Source organism: Cottoperca gobio, chromosome 12, assembly GCF_900634415.1.
Source record: "Cottoperca gobio chromosome 12, fCotGob3.1, whole genome shotgun sequence".
Classification (NCBI taxonomy): Eukaryota; Metazoa; Chordata; class Actinopteri; order Perciformes; family Bovichtidae; genus Cottoperca; species Cottoperca gobio.
This window is the reverse complement of record NC_041366.1, coordinates 10,605,197-10,622,636: the sequence shown is the minus strand read 5'-3', so window position 1 is coordinate 10,622,636 and position 17,440 is coordinate 10,605,197. Positions and strand designations below refer to the sequence as shown.

Sequence of the window (17,440 nt, the reverse complement as noted above, 5' to 3'; positions counted from 1 at the left end):
GCGCCTGTTGCTGTCCTAGCGTGCCAGCTCGAGCCGTGTGCTCCCGTTGGAAAACATCCCTCTCATCATTCAGAGGAACCAAAAGCACCAAAACTATTCCGACAGAAGCTTTATGTGGATAAAGAAGTAAACCGCCATTTTTTTATTTTATTTGATCCTCTACAGTCAGATTAAGTAATTTTACCGGACATCAGACAATGTAGTCATTTGACTCCATCGCTTACTTTCAACCGACTGCAGATAGTCACCAAAACTCACCTATAGGTGCGCACCGGAGGGCGCAGCAGAACCTGCAATTTTGCTGAAATGATGCTGAACTTTCCCCTCCGTTCATTGTTCCCTGTGGTCGCAGTGGCTGTTCTTACAGCTGTTAAAGGTGAGCTCTATAAATGCTTTTCATGAACTCTTTTCTGATTTTATTCATCTATTGGTCATGTGTGTTGGAGCAGACCCAAGGAAGTTCCAACTGTGTTTACAAGGGAATGGAGATTAAATGAGAATATGAGCTCTTGTTTATGCTTTGATTTGATTTAAATTATGGTGTAATCTGTTTCCTTTAGCCTATTATTAGCACAAACCTTTAGTAGGCCCATTAAAAGACATTGCAGTTATTGTGTAGATTAGGAGGAGGAGGTGTTTGAGAAGTGAGCCTTAACAATATAGAACCAGTTTGGAAAATGTTCACATTTTGTTGTCACTATTGTGTGTTCAGGTGACTGGCTTTTTAAGGACGTTTCCCTATATACTTAAAAAAAAGGTTTTGTGGTTACTACCCATGCCCTCTGTCCATTCCCTTGTCCCTCTGCCTAAATGAAAGTGACAACACGCTCTCCAGTGTGCATCGGAAAGCCTCATCTGTGGGATTAAAGAGGCTTGAAGCTGTGGTTGCACAGCTGTTTCTCTGGTTGTTTAAAGATAACCTGCATTGGGAGCTATGAAGTCAAAGTATAAACTGTCTGTCTCTCTCTGATAGCGATATCATGAGAAAGACTACTTTGTGAGATTGGCTGGGTTTATATCTGCACATATGTGCATTTTTCATCATACATAGTATGTAGGACTGCTGTATTTCTACAGTAGTGCAGGACTCAGCTGTGCAGCTGTGCTTTTAATGCGTGTCTAAGTGATAGTGTTCAGCCTTTGATATCTTCTCCACATGGGCTATCTGAATATGCATGGCCGCCTTGTCTTTCATTCCAGTCACAGATGTGCCGCCTGTTGTGTCAGCGAGCCCGTCTGACATTGAACTAACATTTACAATAGAAGTTAAAATAGTTAAAATAGTTCTTCTAATGTGACAAGTAAAGATACTTCTTGGGTTCCAGCCAGGACTTGCCAAATGAATATGTGATCAATAAATAATTTGTTCACTAATGCAGTGGACTCATTTTAAGCCTAGATCAAAGACTGCAAGTGAAAATACTGTGATTTTATCGCATGATTTTTACCAAAGAAGGGAAGGCTTCATTCAAACACTTTTTTATTTTACATTTTTTTCTCCCAGACCAATTTTTACTAGCAATATGAACATTACTTCTAATCATCATCTCAGAATGAACTATTTTCTCTCTAAGTCACTTTATGGTCAGACATTGTGCAGTCTTGTTTTGAACCAGACTGAGACCTTACCAGATTATTTTCCTCTTCATGTTTTCTTCCCCCCATGTATTGCTTGGACCTGCAATTTACATACATATTGTAACACGATGAGTTTACAACCTTGGGACGGCACCGGCCGGTCTATTACTGTCAACAAATGTCCTATTTTTACTTAAAAGAAAAGTATACTGACATCTCTCTCATGCTTGTTGGAGTAGAATACTGACGATAAAATAAACTAGACAGCACAAACTTCTGGCAAAGAATAATTCTCCAACTTATACCCAAAGTCAGCATTTATTGAAACTTAAATTGATTTATTTATCCTACAAAACTTGCTCGGATTTGGAATCAAGTCCCTTGATATGATGTTTTAACTATTAATTCCTGTTTCTGGGTAAAAGCCAATAATCGTCTGAAAGTGGAAATCTCAGATCTGGATCATCACCAAAATCTAATTAGTTGATTCTTGGCCTGGGGCCTATTTTCAAAGGTCTGTTCATAGATAAACTCCATCTCCTTAGTGTAGATGATAAAGAGTCCCATATAATACCAGTTTAAACAAATTGGACGATTAATCTTTTCTTCTGATAGCCCCAGGTAGAAAGAAATAAAGCATCGATGTACAATTGTGTTTACCTTTGCATATCGTTTAATTTGACTTTTGATTTGCCTCAGTTCTGCAGATATCATGCAAAATGTGATGTGTACCAGCCAATATCTACTATGGCCTTTTTAATTAGAAACTCCACAAGGCATCATTTTTAACCCTGGAATCTATAAGACAGTTTCCTGTGTGCTTTTCTGAATATTGAATTTTTAATATCAACTCTGACGTCAATATTTCTTTCCATATAATTTCCTTTGCCTTCAGAAAGAACATTAATTAATACACAGAAGTAATCATGAACTTTGGTTAGAAAATTTGAAAAATAATGATTTATCACCTCTAAGATATTTTGGGGGCTAGAAAGGAGCTCCCTCTGAGAAATAATTTTTTGTGAGGTAGAGAAAGTCATACACACACGCACATTAATTCTGAAGCACTTCAACACGGAGGGAGGATGGCAAACTACCAAGTGTCTTTGGCAGGAGGAGGTGGGAACTGTCACATGCAGAATCCTGTTGGGAAAAACAGTCATCTCATGGAAGTTAAAGAGAGAGGCTTTTTATCACTCAGACATTGCATTTGCCATTCCCTTTATTGCATCTCATAGAAGTAGTACGTGAAGAGCGGAAAAATTAAATTTCTGTTGACGTGTAACTGAATATTGGTGCACATAATACCACACAAGAGTTATACACGTAGTACTCCTGTGCCTTAGTGCTAGAAATGATGACTACAATGGAGAATATAATGTGTTTAATTCCCTTAAATTGAGGCCATTTGGCCATAGTGTGTCACTTGGCTGAACATTTAATATGCGACCTGTGGATTTACTATAATTGTTACCATCTGTTTACATTGTATGTAATAGAAATGATTTGGTCTTCTCCCATCAGTCCAACTACCCCATTAGACTGTTATATCTGCCCTTTATAGAAGTAAATCACTTTGGAGGAGTTTCGGTTTTCATAGGGGTTTGTTAAGGTCATGTAAATAATCTCTTCAACCTTTTCGAGACAGGAACAGCCTGGGTTTGCAGTTGCTTGAAAGGCAGTTTAAGCAAAAATGTGCTGAGCATAAAACTGTTAAAAAATCCCTTCATGTTCTTGGTTACAGAACGATTATGATGGTGGTAAAAATTAATTATCTTAATGTTGCAGTACGGTAATTACTTTTCGAGTAATTTTTTCACGTTCAAAAGTGCCGATCTCCTATCCCAGTTTTGGGCAGCACCCTTATTTTTAAAGGCCAATCCTTTTTATGCCTAACCCGTCTCTCTCCTGTTTGTCTCGCGTACATTCGTCTACCACCTTGTGTGTTTTCCTTTTGCTCAACTTTCTTTCAGTGCAGGAACTACATGGGGAAATTAATCATTGCCTTTACCCTGAGTCTCACAGCCCTTGGCTCCTCGACATGACCTACCTGCCCTCATCAATTTTTATCGATCCCTGTAGCACCCCAACTCACCCCCGTCCTCAAGCCTTTGCTTTGTTCCTCCAGTCGCCATCCCTTTTCAACCCTTCATCTTCCTGCCATGCTCTCAATGAAAGTAACTGACTTATTTTGTTAGTGTCAACTGTGTGTATCTTTATAGTAGATTTGAAACCTTTAAGCCGCTGTAGAGTAGATATTGCACTAATCCCTGTTTGTAAATTCTCCCTTCTCAGTTGTTGAGAGTCAGAAGGCTGCTGTGGACATTGGGACGTCCTCCACCCCATCTCCAGTTTATCCCAGTGTAAACTTCCAGGTCCTCAATGTGGACCATGTGTTTCTGAGCCAGAACAGTCCAGAGCCGCCAAGGAACTCCAGCCAAAAGGCTCAGAGTCAGACTTTTCTCATCACTGGTAAAGGCGCTGGGCTCCTCCAGCCAGCTGTCAACGTTTCATACGGTCCCCTGACTGTGGATGCCCCGATCCCTCCAGACCTGCTCCTCAGTGGGCGCACGATCCTGCCAGTCATTTTAGTCCGCCAGGTTCGTTCATCATCCCCTGTTGTAAAGATTCTCTTCCACATGCCCACAGGTAGTGACATCACTGTTGGTCAAGAAAGGATGGGGTCTGAAGAGGATAATGGTAGTAAAAGCGCTGGAGCCAAGGCAAAGGATGGAGCTTACTGTGTGACGGCTTATGCCTTCTGGGAGACGAAAGAAGTTCGTGGGGCATGCCTGGTGTCTCCAGGTAGATTCTGTGTGGCTCAGCTGAAGCCAGAGCCTGTCTGGTTCAGTTCAGGCAGCCGATCGGGCAGTTCTAGCAGGGAAGCAGGAAGAACCGAAGGAGTTAAGGGGCTTCCGGGGAACCTTGTGGAGGTCTACTTCCAGAGTCGGAGGGATCAGACAGGCCAGTGTACACCACAGGATAGCCTGCAACGTGTCGGAGTGGGAAGAGGAAGGGACTCTGGGGGATCGGGGACACCGATGAAGCGAATAGGAAGTGTCAATCTGCTCAGAACTCCACCAGGGAACCCCACCTTTTTTCGACTGAGGCTGGGAGGCGCTGTAGTGATCCAGACCTCTTCCAAGCCCCTGAAGGCCACAGACGTCGCTACTTTCTATGTCTTCCTGGCTAGCACATCTACCCTGGAAAATTTCATTCTCAGGTGAGAGACCTTCACTCTTTTTCGTTATCAGACTACTGTCAAATTAATTGTTTGACATTGTGGATAATACGCGTGTTGACTTTTTTGCCAAGTTAGGCAAGCAGTTGCAGTTTTAAAGGGTGTGCCGGAATATTTCTTGGCCTTGAGCAGAAACTCCTATTTACTGGATGTACAGTACATAAGAGTGGTATTAATATTCTCATCTAACCTCAATAGGTAACAGACAATATTCATTCAATGGGCAACACCACATCACAAGTTTAGAGTGCTTGGTGATTACTTTGTAGGAATTTAAACACATTTTCTTGAACTGTGCACCACAGTTTGGATACGAACCTGTCCTCTAGTGTTAGATTTTACGTTGGCCTTTGATAGTGAAGGTACAGTGCAGAGCTGTTTTTTCAAATTTCTATGCAAGTCCAAGTTAAGTCTTATGTCAGTTGGGTTACATCCATGTGTTTAGTCCTTCAGGTGGAGATCAAGCCAAGGCAAAAGTCTTTCAGGTTGAAACATTTTTCAACCGGTGTTTTTTTACATCGGCCTAACTGAAACCAAGTCATTTAAATGTAGAGGACTAACTATTCAAAGTATGTGGCTATACAAGGCCTGCATGGTGCTGTTGTGGTTATTTTACAAGTTCAAAATATGAAACCTGAATGGTTTGCTTACATGTCTTGCATCAAATTGAATCTAGTCAAGCCAAGTCTCACACCAGTCAAGTTCAGCTCTGCTTCTCGTTTTTGTGACTTAACTCGTGTCTACAGTTCGGATTCATTGCCTTAAACGTTTTGGATATTTTGTTTTAACATGTGATTTAACATTTCTGTATTATTCTGTAGAAGTCAGACGCACTTTAGATACATTGTGCTGGTTGTTTTGCATGCACAGTGGTGATGATGTTGCCAGATGTGGATAGCTAAGTAGTTAGTTTGTAAGCCACAACTGTAAGTGCTATAGCCTGTAACTGCTAAAAGACAGGATAACCGCATTACACACTGTAGTATGCATCACATTTTAGGCCTACATAACTAAATAAAGTAAGATGGTGTTTATCTCCAAATGTCACTCCCAGAAAGCATTATGATTATTCAACTATGTTGCTGAGTCTGCAGAGGCCAAGAGTTTAGGAGGATTCACATAAAAATTAATTGTCACTGAAACATATGAAGCAGAAAAAGAGACTGAAACTAAGTTGAAGCACCGTGATGAACAGTATATTTGAGTGTCTTCATGAAGGATAAGCTCAATGCATTTAAATGGTTACTTAAGGCACTTGAATACTGATGGGGCTCGCAATGAAGGCCATCCAGTAAAATGCTTGAGCGCCAACATGACTTGTGTTGTCTGCCAGTTCCACTGGCTTCATAAATTACTGACATGTTATATCCTGTCTACTTCTACTTCTCAGTTAGTGGGGGAGTTATGGAGGGCACTCTTCCATAAACAGGGAAATAATTGGCAAATGATTCACTGGTTTCCATATCTCAATATCCCACTAACAGTTCAACAAGGTTCTCTGGGTATTTGACTTCATAAATAATGCATCTATTTAATGGAGCAGGAAAACAAATAACTAACATCTCCCTCACTACTGTGGGTAAAAGTGAAGTTAATATAAAAGCAGCCCTGTCGCACCGACACCCGCAGTTCAATCTGTTTCAAAGTTTCTACATGCTGCCTTTTGATGCACATCACTGACTGAAGTGAAATTGTTTTTGTCAAAATGCTTCAGATCAGTAAAGTGTAAAGCCATCGCAGTGAGGTTTTGCATTTCCAGTCTTTACTCAGTTTAATGGTAATGTTTGAAATGCAAGACAAATTATTTCTCTAATCCCATGATTAAGTGATATCATGCTGCAAACAACATACCCACCCTGCAGTAATCTGTAGCGGGATGCAGGCAAAGGCAGAGGAATGTTGAGATGTGTGTATTAATCCATAGGGCACATAGTTAAACCTGTGGCTGTGTCATTCAATCCCTTCTAAAATACCATACCTACCATCCACAGACACAAACATGCCTGCACACACACGCCCATTGACCTGAATGTAGGTCTGCTGCTAACATTGTTGACATTACGTGATTAAGATTTGTCAGAGAGACGCTGACCCTTTAACATCTGCTGTTGTTTGGACTATTTGGAGGGATTTACAGCCTCTCCACCTGAAATACCCCAAACACTGATTTACTGACTGCCAATAAAGTTCCTCCAGTCCGGTCAGTGATTTTAGTCTGTGTATTTTATTATAAGAAGAGGGGACAAAATCCATGTGGTTAAGTCAAAGTGAAGGCTAGCTGTGAGGAGCTTGGCAAAGTGATTGATTCCCCGCATCCTTGCACTGCTTCACTTTTGGCCCAAGATTGAGTCCACTCCAGCAGGGTTAGGCCAGATAATCTGTGGTCCTGATTGAAAATGAATCAAGAGGTTAACCCTTTAGAGAAGAGATGATCTGGGCTGACTGCCAGGATTTACAATGTAGATGTGTGCGTGTGTGTGCGTGCAAGTGTGTGTATGTGTGTGTGTGTGTGTGTGTGTTCATACCCACCTGTTAAGCACCCAGGGGGCTTGTAATTAAATGTTATTCAAAATCATCTTTTTTCAAAATTCTCCTCACATGGAGTTACAAACATTTATTCAGATGGAATATCAAACATTTCTAGAGTTCACGTTTAGTAAAAAACGTAACCATAAAAAGTGAAACTATAAGGCTTTGACGTATACACATGAATGGCTATTACAATAAACAGGCAAACTACTACAGAGTTGCTCCAGCTTTCACATTTTTAAACAAAGACATTGACTGAGTCGGCTAAAACGGCAGTGAAGAGTTGTTCACTTTACCGGTCGATATCCATTCTGTTCCCCCCCTACCTGTGGTCATGATCTCTGGGTAGTGACTGACAAAGACAAAGAGCAAGGACAGAAGTGGCCAAAATGAGGTTTCTCCATGGGGAGGCTCGTGTCTGCTTGTGGGCGAGAAACTCAGTGATCCAGGAAGATTTTGGCATTGAGTTACTGCTCCTCCACACTCAATAGGAGCCAGTTGAAGTGGTTTGTACCTCTGGGAAGGATGGTCATCAGGTGCTGCTGTCACTGTGATACTGAGCTGGACAAGCAGCAAGAAAAGGAGTTGATGGATGTAGGTAGTTCGGGTACATTGTGATATGCAAAAAAAACTTTTTAAATCTTGGAAAGATTGTTTATTGTACTTTATAATTGTCCTTAATTAAAACACAATGTGTGATCAGAATAAAAAATGCTCACCCTTTTTTTTTTAAAACAAAAGAAGAAATCAGAAAAGTTTAGAAATTACAACAGATATTCCAAAATTTGTCTCAATTTTATACAAATATGTTTTCTTGATTTACCTGCTTGATCTACATAATCAAATAAAAGTTCATGTTTGTTATATTTTAAACATTCATTCAAATGAAAATATAATTTTCCCTTTGGCTACAAGGTTTTGAGAGAGTTGTGTGTGTGTGTGTGTGTGTGTGTGTGTGTGTCCGCCCTTGACCCTGTCTCAATGGTTATTGATCAGTCTGGTTGCTGTTTGATTACTAATCATGTGTGTACTGAACATGAACATACATACTGACCCTTATTGTACTGTAGCATGAATAGATTTTGTCATCTGTCAGTTTTAATATTCTTCATCTATTTGAGTACTGTTTTGTGGCTGAAATTATAAAACTACAGCTTGTTAAAACACACATAAAGACAGGTTGATTGCTATGAAATTGTAGGTTGCTTCTCTGATCCATTACTGGGCGGCAAATATGTAAAAGAATATTATATTGTATATTATCATCCTTTCGAAGCTTCGCTTTTGGGTAAGTGGTATATTAATTAAATGTATCACTACCAGACCATGAAGAGGGGGGTAGAGGGCTGCTGCTAGAAAGCAGAAAACTGACACTTCTAATAAATCATAAGTGCTGATGGCAGGAACATAATTTGTGGTAGACATAGTGGAAGTGTAGATCTGTCCTTCCTGGTATCAACATATGGGACAAGTGACAGAGGTTTACTTTCGTTTTGCTTTTCATTTGGTTCCGACGATAAGTGTAAAATCAAGATTGTTTCAGCTCCTTTAAGTCAGAGGCATTCTTAGATTGCGAACCTAATACAACACTTTATCGAGGTTGAAGTTTTTCAAATTCTTCTCAGTGCGAATATCTTGCAGACAAAAGAACGCCGGATGCTCTTGAGTAAACATGAGCTGAAGTCTATCTGGAACATTTCCAGCCCCTCGTTGAATCCCCGCCACAAGGAAATTAGCCTGTTTTGGAAACACTCCTCGTAGCTATGTGTCTGTGTGAGTGCAGATTAGTGAAGCACTGCATTTTAAACGATCAGAAGCGTTTTGTGTCCCTCGTATCACTTTTTCAGCCTTAAATTAGTGCTATATGACCCTGTCCAATGATATTTGACTCAACAATTTAGCAGAGAGAAGTCTGCCTTATCAAAACTGTCTGTTTCATTCACATTATTCACAATAAAAGTCCCAGCAGAGTGATGTGTGTGTGTGTCTGAATCAGACATCTGATTAACTGATCCCAGTTGTCCCCAGGGCTAATGGGAATAAATACCCCTGCTAATTCTCATTCTGCGACACATCGGTCTGTCAGTGAATCACCTCGTTAAATGGAAATTGAGAAATTTAAATCCTCCTTTCACACAGTAAAGATTAGATAGTATTATTAGATGGTGTGGAGGTCCGGTGCCTTGCTCAAGGACACCTCGGCTACGCCCGGGAGGTGAACTGGTACCACTTAAAGTACCAGTCCACACTCCATACGTACAACATGAATGAACACATACAAAACAGGCATAAGTATACATACACACTTGTGTAATTACTTATAAGTAAGTGTTTTTATAGTACACTGTAACGGTACGATCAAGACAGAAGGGAGGTGGGACTCAATTGCACGACACAGAGGCAGATAAATGTAGAATGGAAAGTCTTTACTGAAAACTTTGCAGTTGCTATGGTACACCCATAGACAGTTGATCATACAAAGTATCAAGGGGTAATCCAGGAGCAGAGTCGGGTCACGGAAATAGGTTTGGTACACGGGTAGATACTCAGCGTAACAGCACAGCAGACAAGGATCAGGCAAGGGCAGAATCGAGTCACGGAAACAAGGTCGAGGAAGCCGGGGAATCAAACGCTTGGGAAACAGGAAGACGGGACTAATGCTGGAACTCTTGACATCAAAGTACAAAGACAAACTGCCAACGAGAGACAAACAAAACAGACTATATACACACCAAGAAGTGAGAGAGAACGAGACACAGGTGAGGACACTAACGAACAGATTGGGAACACCTGGGGGTAGGAAGTAGAAACAACAGAGAACAGGTAATTAACAAACTAAAACAGGAAGTACAAACACAACACAAAACATCTAACGAACAGGCCGAGATCTAATATATATAGTATACAGAAAGAGAATGTAAAGACATCTTTTACAAAAGCTTTTTTTACAGTATTGCTGTAGATACAGAAAACACAGATGGCCATAATTCAAGTATTTCTGTTCAATGTTGGAGCATTATTATACTCTATGGCTTTGCTGAATACTCAATTTTGATTGGACAATTTGAATATTCTACAGTCTGTTTTTTCTTTACAGCAGATCGCTGCTATGTAAAACAGACTATTGCTATGGACGCCCCCGATCATAGACTATGGAGGACCATGTCCAATCATAACAATACGCAGAATAAAATCCGGTCAATATCACAACGTCAGCTGTTGCAAAAATTCACCTATTTAAATCAACAAAATCAATTGAATCAATATTTTGTGTCACATTATCGATTTATTTGGTATGTAGCTGTGTAAAAAGCGGGATAATGTACAGCTCACCCTGTTGGGGTTCATCTCACAATAATGATCGGCTCGGTGCGGGATGAACACCGTGAACAGGTGCGGGCTGAGCACACAGCCCTGGGGGGTTCCAGTGTTTAACACTAGAGTGGTGTCACTCCGAACTGCCTGGGGTCTGTTTGTGAGGAAGTCCAAACTCAAGCCTAGAGTGCTAAGTCTGCCTTCAGTTTCATGGGGGAGATTTTGTTAAATGCTGAGCTCAAATCAACAAACAACAATCTGATGTAGGTGTTGCGTTGGTAGTAATGAAACCTTTGTTGGTATATGTATACCAAATGTATTTTACTTTACACAGCTTGCATCAAACCTTAGTTAGTTAATGAGACATCTCGCAAAGAGTAAATTAATCGTTTTGACTTAAATTCATCCTTTGCACTGACTGGATTATGTATTCATTTATTTATGTTTACTGCAGGGCAGCAGTCAAATCGGGTCTGTCATTCAGTGCGGTGCGGCCCAGTGACTCAGCGCTGTGGGAGATCGTAGTGGAGCCCGGCAGAGGAGCGACTCCCAACACTGTCTCCGTTTTCTGCCAGAGGAAGGTTGCCGTCACTGCAAAGAGGTCAGTCATTTTCTTTCTCAACACATAAAAAACAATCTTCATCTTTTGTCACTTCTTATGGTCTCCTATCCTCTTTATTTTCTGAGATTTCAATAAACCCTGCTGCTACTACAAGGAAAAACAATTAGCTATCATGAAAAAAGATCTTCAATGTTACATTTAACAGGAAAAGTAATTGTTTGTGGCCTACAAGTCAAGTAAACACAATTCTGGTTTGTCTGTGCAAATGAATGTTTTACGGCATGTTTTCATGTAGTAAGTGAGGTAAGAGAGTACTTGTTTGTATCTCCAAAAATCTGCATTAGAAGAAAAGAGTTTGAAAATAATTATATCCACTTTGCAGACCCTATGATGTGGAAGCAATGGAAGGAAAAAATATAAGGCATCATATAAACAGTTTAGAATATTTAGGGTTAGGGTTAGGTTCTCAGGGTTTGTGTTTATTTCTATTAGGACGCACCAAAGAGTTAAAAGGACACAGCGGTGCACCAAAAGAAAAAATGGAGTTTACGGTGTTTCTTCGATTTTCTGTATATATTCTTAAAATACTTAAGTTATTTATCACAATGATTACTTCACATAAAACATGTATGTGTAATGTCTGCCACCCCTTCACCCCACAAAAATATGCACACAAATACACGTGTTTATAATACACTACAATAGTCAAAAAGTAAGAAGTATAGAATAAAAGAAAAGCAAGACAAAATAGAAGACAAATCAAGGTGAATCAGCTTAAAATGTACTCGTGATCTATAATCCTAGTGTCTTTTTTCCTCTCTACGTTTATATTTGAAATACAATAACTTAACCTATACTTGTCTGTTTCTCTTATCTTACTTTATTTTACTTTATTTCCCTAAAAAACAAAACATTCCCGTCCCATAAGTTGTCATCTTCTTTCTGTAGCATCACCAGTTTTACTGTCCAAGTTGCTTTAATGTGACTGAAATTAATTGTCAAAGTCAGTTGAAGTGCTTCTTTTTAAATGAATATTAATTTCATAGCACTTTTACTGCCTGATTTACCTTTACAGTTTTGCCTGATGGTGGCACACACCAACAGCTACCTCTGCCCAGCAACCTCCCGCCCACACAGACATACACCACCCGCCGTCCGTCCGACCCACTTATCCGTAATCATCCATAATCACGGCTACGTTATCCAGGCTTAAGCGCTTGCACGTTCAGAAGGGGAGATTAGGAAGGAGAGATATTCCAAGTCATGTGTCCCTTCTGCTGAGCTCCCACAAGGACACACACACACACACACACACACACACACATACAACACATGCAAGCACACGCACACACACATCCTCCAACCACTGTGCTTTGAAGTGATGATATGTCCAGTGGTTTTAAACCCCCCATATAGATGGATTTCCAGGAAATAGGGCCGTTAACCCCTTCTGTGTTTCGATTTCTCACTGTCACGCACCCTTTCGCAGTATTTTCTGCTTCTTTTTTATCATCAAGTATCAGTTAAAAATCTAGGTCTGTTTTATTTAAGAATATAGGCCTACAGGACATTTTAATTAAACTTAGTTTGGATATATTGCATGCTTTTTAGATATATATTTTCTCCAAACACTCATGACTTCATTTTATAAAGTTTAAAAACACAGATCAGACACAGATAAAGACACACAATTTTCTAGTTTGGTCTGCTTTGTTGGCAAGAGTTAGATGAGAAGATTAATACCACTCTCATGGTTTTATGGTATGTTTGAAGCTACAGCCAGAAGCCGGTTAGCGTAGCTTAGCGTAAAGACTAGAAACAGGGGGAAACAGCTAGCCTTGCTCTGTCCAATGTAAAAAGAAATCCGCTTACCAACCGACTTTCCGTGATTCTACAGTCCCAGGCAACCGGTTTCCAGTCGTTATGCTAAGCTAGTTTAGCTAGTGTTGGCGGTAGCTTCAACGTGGTATCACTGACTCTGTGAGCAGCAGGAGAATCTTGGGAAAACCTAATTGAACTAAGCTTGAATTGCCTGTATACTGCCTGTAGCTGTAGTTGGACACTTTTTATGAATCATTTTTTGATTTCATAATATCTGCGGTCAGTACTTTTCAATCTTTAACCAAAGCTTATAGACTCACACAAGCAAAGTTCCTTTCGATAGATTTTCTTATAGGTTTACATTTGTGTTTCTCCTTTTGGCTGCTTTTTAATATATGTGACTCTTTTAAATGCTAGTTTATGTACTAGAGGTTCATTGTTCTGCGTTATGCAAAGTTTTGCTGCACTTCAAAGTGCCACAGCTCCATTCACATTCAACTGTATTTTCCCTTTGATCTGTTCCTACTGGCAGGTATGCCTACACACTCTCTCCAGCATCAAATAACATCACTTGTCATTTCTTTGACAACCCTTTGACCAGAATACTTGGCTCAAGTCTCTGCCAACTCACTTAATCTTCCTTCCCCACTCTCACCTTATTCTTCCATAAGCTGATGGAAATGAGACCTCTTGTGTATTGCGCTCACTTTTGGTTTAAACTCTACAGTTTGTTTTTCACAAATTTCAAAGGAATTTCTATCTTTTTCATTTTCAGTGTCTCTTTACAAATATTTACTTTTCTCCCCCATGGAACACGAGCGAGTACACAACTCATCTCAGCTCCCTTTGCATCGAAGCATCTCGTCTCTTGACACCAGTGTTTCATAAAAAAAATAAAAGTCAAACACGACAGCTTCCAGAGGTTTCAAAACAAATATTCAAACATTAGGACTGTGTTGTTTTTCTAACTGACTGAAAGACACCTGCTCGTCTTGGTTATTTAACTGTATGTCTTCTAGTTATTTAACAGTACACTGAAAAATAATCCAGACACTTTCTAATTCTAATTTAGCTTTGAATTTTGTGCTCACTCACCAATATTACCTTCCAAAATGAACACTCGTGGATTTTATTTAGTGGCTATTTTGATCAAACTTGAACCGTATGTAAGTGCTAGTTCATGTTTCATAACTCAATTACACAATTAAACCCTTGATAACTCTTGAAATCCCGTGGAGTTTAGATTTGATTATTCACGTTGCTGTAATATATATATATATATATATAAATAATAAGTCTGAATGAAATAAACTAAATTTACAATGCATGCACAGAATGTCCTTTATTATGAATGCTGTCCATTGTTTTAGTTGTCCAACACAAAAAGAATATATAGATTTTGATTTTAAAATGTCTTTGTCCAAAATATAACTTTTGAAAGAAGAAATAACATACCTACGTTTTCAAAAGAATTCAAATATTGTATATGAAACACTGAATTCATAAGCATAAAAGTCACCGTTGCTCAACTGAACACGCTCACAGGTTTTGTTGCTACAGCCTTACTTGGTCTGGTATGACCAGTAACGTATGGTGGTTAATGCTAAGTAATATTAGCAACATTTTGTAGATTAACTGACATTACTGAGTAAGTTCACTGACTTAATGACTTTTTTATTTTTCAATAAAATATGCCAATATTACACTATGTTTTAGCATTTGCCATTTCCCCATAATGTGGGCTGTATTAGCCGTTGTTCAGGCTACCATGGCTTGCTCTTACATGTCCAACCCTATTATATTTTTAAATGTTATCTCTAAACAGGGGTCTACTGGAAGTTTTGCAACTGGACTTTGTGCCAAAAGATGTTTCGGAGCAGGCTGAGAGTCAGACGATCTCCTGGCGTCTGGAATTGCCAGGGAACGTCAAGGACGTGGGCATAATGCGGATCTACACTACTCAGAAAGACTATGTTGGGCTGGCACCTCTGGTCATGGTGAGGACAATATCTGTATTCATTTCTGTACTGTTTCAAATGTGTTTTTATTTGAATGTTTCTGATTATTCTATATACATCTATTGTCGTCTTATTGATCTTTATGTTAGAGGAAGGAGGAGGCCCTATAAAGAATGCAAAGGATGGGTAGGATCTTTTTATTATAGTCAGGCCCCACAACTCGTCACTTGGCTTTGCAACAGGTGGAACATTAAGGTGACGCATGAAAGGATCACCCACTACCTCACTGTTAAGGAAATTGATTTTCATTGGCTAAATACAACATAGTTTCATGCACTAAACTTCCTGATGATTCCCTATAAATACAAACGATATGAATCAAATGAGGTCAAGTGTTTATTAGGTGTGTGTGTGTGTGTGTGTGTGTGTGTGTGTGTGTGTGTGTGTGTGTGTGTGTGAATGCATGGATGAATGCACGTGCGTGCTCACAGCTATTGCAAATTCACTCTATTGAATTGTTCCTCCATGTCAAAGTATTATAGGTCTGCACTGCAGAGTTCAACAAGTTTCAAAATCGCCTGTTTGCATCTGTTTTGACATTTTATTATCTAAACCTGCAGTTTCTAACAATGCATTAGTATTATTTTTGATGCATAGACTGATTCCCTGCTGCTACTGTATGTGTACTGGTCTCACAAACTTGAGGCAACGGTCAGAAATGACAAGGTACAATAAGTACATATACTGTATGTCTTTGACAGGAGATTCAGTACGTTATTTCATAGTGCAATAGTCAGCACGAATACATTTTTTTAATTGATCTTTAAATTATTATTTAATTGAATCGCTTTATATTTATAGCCCAACTAAATACTGTTCCAACCACTCCACCACTACTTCTTGTAGATAAATAAAGCACCAGAACATTTATTGCAACCAATATTAAAGAAAAGTGAAAGAAAAGCATGCTGAATGTTGCGTCGCAGCAAAGAATGCTGTGTGTTTGATTTTCTGACCTTTCTGCAAAGTGTTTACATGTTCTTCTCATGTTCATCTCCCTTACATATAATACTATATAAATGATTTAGCATTTAAATTTACAGAATGAACAAGTATATGAAAGAACGAACAAACGCACAATACCAAGCTTATCACAGAGTGTAAATATAATACTGTTCTCAGAGAAGAGGCCAAATTAAAACAACTGAACTACTTGAGCTGAACTCGATCACTGCTAGACAGATTACTGCAGAGCTGGCGGAAACATCGGAAGTCGAGATCACTCAGTGCTCCGCTGCCAGCTCCACACGCCGCTGATATTGCTTTCTGATATTGTGCTAACCTTGATCCAGTGGCTTTATGTTTGGTCAGTGTTGTAGTCTGAACTAGAGCATGTCCTTTTTGAATTGCGGTCAGCAGCTGTCAAGCCCGACAGGGTTCAGAATGTGACGCTGCCGGGGAACATCTGCCGAGTGTTGCCTGATCCACAAGCATCAGGAGGGGAAAAAAAACAGCTGATCACCCAGAGCTCCTTACCCACACACTGCCACTACCTATAATAGATTAAAAAGACCTTATAAGAGATCTTGTATACTGGAAAGTAGTTGTAAATACATGTTGAAGGACGAGTTAGTGTAATAATAAAGCTACATCCGGCTTGACGTATATAAGAGCTAAACTGCTGCTAAGCATTGACAAAGATGTACAGGACAAGGTGGGAAAATGGGCGTTTGAAAGGTTATTTATTTTCATCCAGGTGTGTGACATTTGTGAGAGATAGACATGTACTGTATACTATCATCTCAAAGAGATTTGTTTTAGCACATCTGTCCAGTTTGTGTGTGAGCATTGCATCATGATTTAAACAAATCAAGTTTGTGAGCCTGCAAGTGTTTTAATCTCTGCTACTATTGCTAACACCCTCTGCCTGTGATACCGTCCCTCGTACACATAATGATGATCGTCAGTGATGGAGAAAGTATTCGGATCCACACTGTAAAAATACTTGCATGATGTTACAAGTACAAGTCCTGCATTGGAAATGTGTAATCAGGAAAATGTACTTTGACTGTTATTCTATAATATATTATACCATTCAACAATTTTCTTTATGGATTAATCTACTGATTATTTTCTCGATTGAATTGTTGGTTTGTAGAACTGCTGAAAATTGTGATACATATCCATCACAATTACCCAGAGCCCAAAGTGACAGCTTCACAATTTTAATTCAATTTAATTCCAAATTATTACAAAATGTTCAAGAGGAAAAGCAAAAAATTCTCACATTTGTGAAGCTGGAACCAACTCAAATAATAGTCGCCAATTAATTTTCTCAAACGACTAATGGATTTATTGACTAATCGTTTGAGATGTACTTTTTGTATTCAAAAATTTTAATTGTTAAAGAAACTATTAACTAAAGGTGTAAAAATA

The 17,440-nt window shown here is 39.3% G+C and overlaps 1 protein-coding gene across 1 annotated transcript in view; it reads left to right on the top strand.

The window, feature by feature from the left end:
- Positions 1–17,440, top strand: part of LOC115016378 (transmembrane protein 132C) — a 31,541-nt gene continuing 14,101 nt past the window's right edge. The window contains exons 1-4 of the mRNA XM_029444073.1: positions 1–376; positions 3,874–4,801; positions 11,118–11,264; positions 14,872–15,043. Of these exons, the coding sequence (XP_029299933.1) occupies positions 307–376; positions 3,874–4,801; positions 11,118–11,264; positions 14,872–15,043 (1,317 nt within the window). The 5' untranslated portion in view covers positions 1–306. The remainder of the gene's footprint in view (positions 377–3,873; positions 4,802–11,117; positions 11,265–14,871; positions 15,044–17,440) is intronic.